This window comes from Aulonocara stuartgranti (assembly GCF_965226115.1).
Source record: "Aulonocara stuartgranti genome assembly, chromosome: 10".
NCBI lineage: Eukaryota > Metazoa > Chordata > Actinopteri > Cichliformes > Cichlidae > Aulonocara > Aulonocara stuartgranti.
The window spans coordinates 9,331,604-9,338,298 of NC_138946.1; the positions used below are offsets into that span (position 1 = coordinate 9,331,604).

At 39.8% G+C, this 6,695-nt stretch overlaps 1 protein-coding gene across 2 annotated transcripts; it reads left to right on the top strand.

Moving 5' to 3' along the window:
• The first annotated feature begins 6 nt into the window (after positions 1–6).
• Positions 7–5,411, top strand: LOC309715471 (G protein-activated inward rectifier potassium channel 3-like). Of its 2 annotated transcripts, XM_082548625.1 has the most exons (4): positions 7–991; positions 3,259–3,644; positions 3,804–4,409; positions 4,886–5,411. In XM_082548625.1, the coding sequence occupies exons 2-4, from the start codon at positions 3,284–3,286 to the stop codon at positions 5,080–5,082; spliced, it is 1,164 nt and encodes a 387-aa protein (XP_082404751.1). In that variant the 5' UTR covers positions 7–991; positions 3,259–3,283; the 3' UTR covers positions 5,083–5,411. The 2 variants fall into 2 exon arrangements, with proteins under 2 accessions (XP_082404751.1, XP_082404750.1); XM_082548624.1 differs by having other exon boundaries at positions 3,259–4,409.
• Positions 5,412–6,695: the final 1,284 nt, after the last annotated feature.

Sequence of the window (6,695 nt, forward strand, 5' to 3'; positions counted from 1 at the left end):
TATAAACATTTACATGTATACAGGCTGAACAGCTCATCACATAAATGGTTGAGGTGTTGTCACTGGGGATTTATTACTCCCCAGCCCCCTGAGGTGTAACCAGAACCTTGCCCTCCATTGACACATGATGCTGTATTCAGGGTAACTTTGCTGCACTTCATTAATCAAACTTACTGATGTGATTTCAGGAGTTTATTTGTTTGAACCTAAGCGCCTCTAAAGGACCATTATGTTGTGAAAGACCTGCTCTGGACCTTGCACTTAGTATTGCAAATTATCTTGTTTGAGCAGTGAAACTGAATTTTTCCATGTGTGTCTGTGTGTTCTGATATAACTTATCCAAATAAACCGAAACACTCAATTTTTTCGAGACCTTGTCCAGGCTGTTCTTGATGAATAGAAATGATGAGTGTTCTTGGTGATGGGTCTTGCCATCATACAACTTCATAATGCTCAGTATGCAGAGAATATAGTAGCAGCTTATTTTTGTAAGTTCCATTCGTTAATTTGATCCCTGTATTGTATTCGGTCGGGTCTGTGTTTCATTTACAGCTGCCACCACTGATAGATGACCTATAAAACAGCCTTAAGTGTCCATGCTTTTGTGGAACTTTTTCCAGCATCATTTCAACAAATCGCTTTACAAAAGTTAAAGAAAACTGTATACACCCAGGTTTTATTATGTTCAGGGCTGATTAAATTATCTGACTAGGGTGAGAGTATCTGGGCTGAAATGTTCCAAAAACTGTTGCAGGCTTTTGAATGCACCGTGAATCATATTAGGTTTGTGAAAGCAGACTGTAAGAATGAAAAAACATTGTCAGTGTTTGTGCTCTGAACGATTGAGGGGGAGGAGACAAACAGCTGCATAGCTCCACAGCAGCAGCTCTTCACTCTAAACTCTCTCCTCCTCCATTTGATTACCCCGATGAGCTGAAGGAAGTTACATTATACCAGCAGCAGCGTTCATCTTAAGACATGCTTTGCAGAGGTATGTGGGGTTTTCACGTTTTCAGTAAATAAATCTGAACATGTGAACTCAATCTATAAGACATTAATACTGTCTTTGCTTTCTTTATCTAAACTTACTCAGTTACTTGTCCTGTATTTTAAGCAATAGAAAACACAGATACACTGTTGTGTGGTATTTATGTAATGCTTGTTTTCACAGGAATCTAAATTAAATTAATTTTTATTCATAATGATACATTTGGATTAATTTGGTTAACTGATTGATTGGATATGGAAAATGTAAAAAAAAAAAAAGTGAAAATTGAGGGAAACATCAAAGATTACCTGTCAAAACCAACAACAAAAAAACAGTCTAATGTGGGTGAATTATTTTCTGCCAGTACCCTTATTGATTAAACTGCGCTACATATTCTACTTTCCAATGAATATCCTGGAAATAACTCATTAAAAATTTAAAAATACATGCATACTGTACTTGTATGTTTCGTTGCCTGGAGTAGCAGTCAGTCTGAGTGCCCCAATCAGGTCAGCTTAGCATAACATGGAATATTTGGCAATGTAATTTTTTTTTACTCAAAATATTTTTTGACTAAGTATTAACGTATTGTAAATATAGTTACAAAAAACATCACAAGGACTGGTTACATTGAAAATGAAACAAAAAAGGAAGAAAAAAAAGACTAAAACCCATCCACAGCAGTTCAACATGTATGGAAATGACTATTGTTTATATAAAACCTCTAAAGTTACAAAGTTGTAGAAGATAATACTAATTGAATATCAATCTGTATTTCCACCATATTTGTTTATACTCTTGCACCTTACAAAATGTCTGGACTGAGTTCATAATTAAGCTTCATATTAAATTATATTGATTGTAACTGGCTATTGTAACACAGTATTTTTTTTTATCATTGTTAAACTATATAAACTACTATATTTTATAATAGTTTACTTTTTATTTATAGACTACATCTTATTTGACAATTATCACATATGGCTGATGCTTATTTTTAAAACAAAAATCTTGCTAGGTGTTTTATATTATCAATACAACACGTGAGATATGCGACACCCTCATCTACAAACAGCTACTAGTTGCTCAAAATCCTTAAGCAACTCTAAAGCATAAATGGGCTAGAAAGATTTAAGATTGTAAGTTGTTATTTGTTTTCGAATGTTTCCTTGTAGTAAAATCCTGTCTCCCTGACTCATGTTGCTTGATAGCTGTAAATGTATTACACAGATGGGCACACATGTAGTCAAGATGAATTTTGGCCACATCTGGACACTACTTTCTAGATTTAAGCCTTCAGGCAAATACAGTTGGTAATCTTTTCAAATCCTTTGTATTCTTTGGTGTAGTTCAGATTAATTTTAAGGATTAGGACAATCCCTGCATCTGCAACAAGTTGCAGCGGTGACTGATCAGCCCACTTCAGACAGATGAAACCTGCTGTTATGCTGATCTGAATCTGAGGTAACCTCGTGAATCACCTGAATATAAATAGAGGATGACCTGGCAGCATGAATAAGTAAATACATAGTTAAAGAATAAATATATGTTCTTAGTCCTTTTTTTTAGATTATATTGTTTTATGTATTTTAATAATAAAGGCCTGTAAAGCAAGGCCAGCTTTGACTCATAAACCAAGTGCTCAGCCAGACTGAAAAACAGGAAGTTTAGTGCAGAGCTGCAGAGGCATATACAGGAAACCAGACAGAACTAAGTAGGAACTAAGTAACACAGAAGGAGTTGTTTTTATCGAAACTATGTGTGACGTGTAAAGGACCAAAATAATACAAACCATTTTTGGTTTCTAACGCTAGAGATCTGCAAAATGGCTTTGGGCTGTGCATGTCTCTCTCTTCCGGAAGATGATTAAATAAAATAATTATAAATAGTTTGACTGAGTCGTGTTCTCTCTATTCAGTAAAAGGATGACAAGAACCAGATTTATTATTTTGATTGTTGTTTTAAATTAATTTAAATTACTTTAGAATGGAAGTTTGGTTTCAGCCAACAACCATGTCATGTCTGAAGTCACACATATTACCTTTCTTTTTCACTATGATGCTTGGTTTGGTTTCTGAACGTCTACACGACTAGAGCCATTGGTTTACTCAGCCACTCTGTTCTGTGTACACTAACTCTCCCCGACAATAAAGCATGAACTGTGTGCAATGTTGAATCATTGTTGGCCACATCACATCATCCATATCCACATTTTTCTGCAATATTTTTGGAATATTGTGAATATTATGTAATATTTTCTGCAATTTCAGGTTGCAGATAAATTCACTTTGATCCATGATGATCACTAACTGCTCGTCACCCCCACCATCCCAAGAGGGGCCTCAGTGTCCACCTGAGAGTTCCTCTCAGGTGTTCGCTCCAGCTGAGCATGAGGTTCATCAACAGGACGTCATCCAAGAAACTCCTTTAGAATCAGTAGAAGACACCTTGAAATCTCTGCACATGCATCGTAACAAACACTTTAAACGTTTGAGCTCTCAATGGCAATCAACCTTCAGGGGCAACATTGCTCTCTCTCCAACAGAGAAGCGGCACAGTGCAAAGAGCTTCAGGAGGCGCTGCAAGCTGCTGGGAGACGAGCAGCCTCTATGTGTCACTACCAACAATCAGCGCCAGCGTTACGTCACCAAGGACGGCAAGTGCAGGGTTAATCTGGGACACATTAAAGACAAGAGTCGCTTCATTTCAGATATTTTCACCACATTAGTAGATCTTAAATATCTCTGGTTCCTTCTCGTCTTCACTGCCTGTTACATCCTCACATGGATGTCCTTTGGTGCAATCTACTTCTTAGATGCTTGGCTACGTGACGACATTGCACACGCCCACGACTCCCAGTGGCAGGCATGCTTTGAAAATGTGGACAGCTACCTCGCAGCCCTGCTGCTATCTCTGGAGACCCAGAGGACTATTGGGTACGGCACCAGGAGGGTAACAGCTAATTGTCCTGAGGGTGTGGTGCTCCTGATGGTCCAGTCCATCACCGGCTCCATTATCGATGCCGTGATGGTGGGCTGTATGTTCGTTAAAATCTCCCGACCACAGCAGAGGGCCCAGACACTGATCTTCAGCAAACACTGCGTCATCTGCGAGCGTGACGAGAAGCTTTGCTTGCTCTTCCGCATAGGTGACCTTCGAGAGAGCCACATGGTGGACGCCAAGATCCGAGCCAAGCTGATCAAATCCAGGCAGACCAAGGAGGGAGAGTTCATCCCACTGGAGCAGACAGAGATCAATCTGGGCTATGACACTGGAGGAGACAGGCTTCTCCTGGTAGAGCCCCAAACCATTGCCCATATCATCAATGACAGTAGTCCCTTCTGGGAGGTGGGGGCCAAGCGCTTGAAGAGGGAGACACTGGAGATTATCGTTATCCTGGAAGGCATTGTGGAGGCATCAGGTTTGTAGAAATGTGGTGCTTGTGCTGTTTAATATGGATACAGCTACGTTTACAACTTTGCTTGTTTGTCATTTTTGAAAAGAGCTAAGTATGTGTGTTATTATTAAACTGGGATTTTATTGCTTGTTGTGATGTTTACTGGTTGTTTTGTGATGTTACAGTAACACGTACAGTAGCATAGATCTTCATAAAGCTGCTTTGTGGTAGTTTTTTTGCCATTGTTTGAGTGGTTGGCAAACTGAAACCAACTAAGAAAAAGGTTACTGTTACTGTTCACCATCTAAAATATTAATAAATTTGTGTTTATAAAAAAAACTTTATTCTTATGGCTCAGTGCTGGCTAAAGTGCATAAATGCAGAGAAAAAGATGTGCTTTCATGTAAACTTGCACACAATAAAGTTATGTCCTGATAAAATCTGTTGGATCTTTTTCCAATAAAGTGACCGGTTCCTAACCCGCTGATGCTTTTCTGCAGGTATGACATGCCAGGCAAGGACATCCTACACACAGGATGAGATTCTGTGGGGTCACCGATTTGCTTCGTGCATTTCCCTGGAAAAAGGAGCATTCCTTGTGGACTGCAGTGCGTTTGACAAAACCTTTGAAGTCGAAATGTCTCCACTCAGTGCAAGAAACAGAAGCCATGCAAAGGATGAGGAATCTATATTTTAGAAACTGAAAACAGGTCTTATTTGTGGAAACTAGGAATCTGCAGTTGTAGTAATTTTATCTACTTTCTTGATGTGGAAAGTTAATTATTTTGCTATGTAAGTAGGTGAACTGAGTAATTTTCAATGATCTATTAAATTTTAAAGACAAACATGGCTTTCATACCTCTTTTTGTACACCAGCTGTGACATTCTCTGAAGTAATGACAATCATATTAATGAATATAAATCTCAGGGAGGCCATAATTTCTGTTGTTTTCCTTGTTGTATGTTTTGACATAACATGGTGTCTGATTTATTTCAAATCAAGTAAAATAAAATTTATCCTCTTTTTTTGTTCTTCATCTTTTAGTTGTTCCTTTTAGGGGGCACCATAGTGGATCCTCCATCTCACCCTATCCATAGCATCCTTTTCTGTCACACCAATCCCTATGCATGCATTTTCTCTGTGCGCTTCCTCATTTTCAGCATCCTTTGTCCAATATATCTACTATCCCTTCTTCTGCATTTGTCCAAATCATCTCAGACTTGCCTCTAACTTTGTCTCCAAACTGCTCAGCCCCCCTGATATTCTCATTTCTAATCCTGTCATTCTGCTCACTCCCAATGAAAATGTTTAACATCTTCAGCTGTCTCACTTCCAGTTCAGCCTCCTATCTTTTTCTCAGTGACACCAGCTCCAAGCCATATATCATAGCAGGTCTCACTACCATCTTGTAAATCTTACCCTTTACTCCTGCTGCTATCCTTCTGTCACAAATCACCCCTAACACCGGCCTCCACCTATTCTACCTTGCATGCACTCTTTTTTTCACCTTTCTTGTCCCCTCTCCATTGGTTTGGATGGCTGACCCCGGGTACCTGACCTCATCCAGGCATTCTCTGTTAAACAGTCTGGTCAAAAAGTCCATTGCTCGCTCTACTAGACATCTCCATACCTCTACAGGTTGTCATCTGGACCATCCGGCTTTCCACTTTCATCCTATTCATAGCTGCCCTCAGTTCCTCTTTACTAATGATTCACCAACATTGCTTCATATGTCCTGCTCTCACTGTCACTTGTCTGTGGTCTTGTCTAGATGAATAGAAGAGTAGCATGGCAAATCTAAATTTAAAGGTCCACCGTTGTTTGGTGATTTTTGAACTGTGCGCTGTTGGACTCAGGCCGGATTATTTGCCCAGGGATTTTACCCATGTAATCTTGGTGGCTGTTTATGTTCCTCCCTCTGCTAACCCCACTGCTGCATTTGACATTAGCACTCTGTCATAGCCCAGTTACAGACTCAGCACCTCGGTGAGGGCAGATCCCATGAGTTGGATTTGTTTTCAACAGATTTGACACTGCAGTAAATGCCCCCCCCCACTGACCTACCTGTAGTTAGCCTGCAATCCACTGCCAAGCCACTCACTCTCTTTCTCTCTACACATTGCACCATAAAATCTTGAGAAAATCCTGACACCCCTCCCACACCTATCGTTTTCGATCGTGACCAGGTTCAAAGAGAACAGAGAAGACTCCACTCAGGCAAGTCTGCTCGACCAGACAGGGTGAGTCCCCTTGTCCTCAAGGCCTGTGCCCCCAGCTTTGAGGAGTCTTTCATTAACTGTTCATGGTGA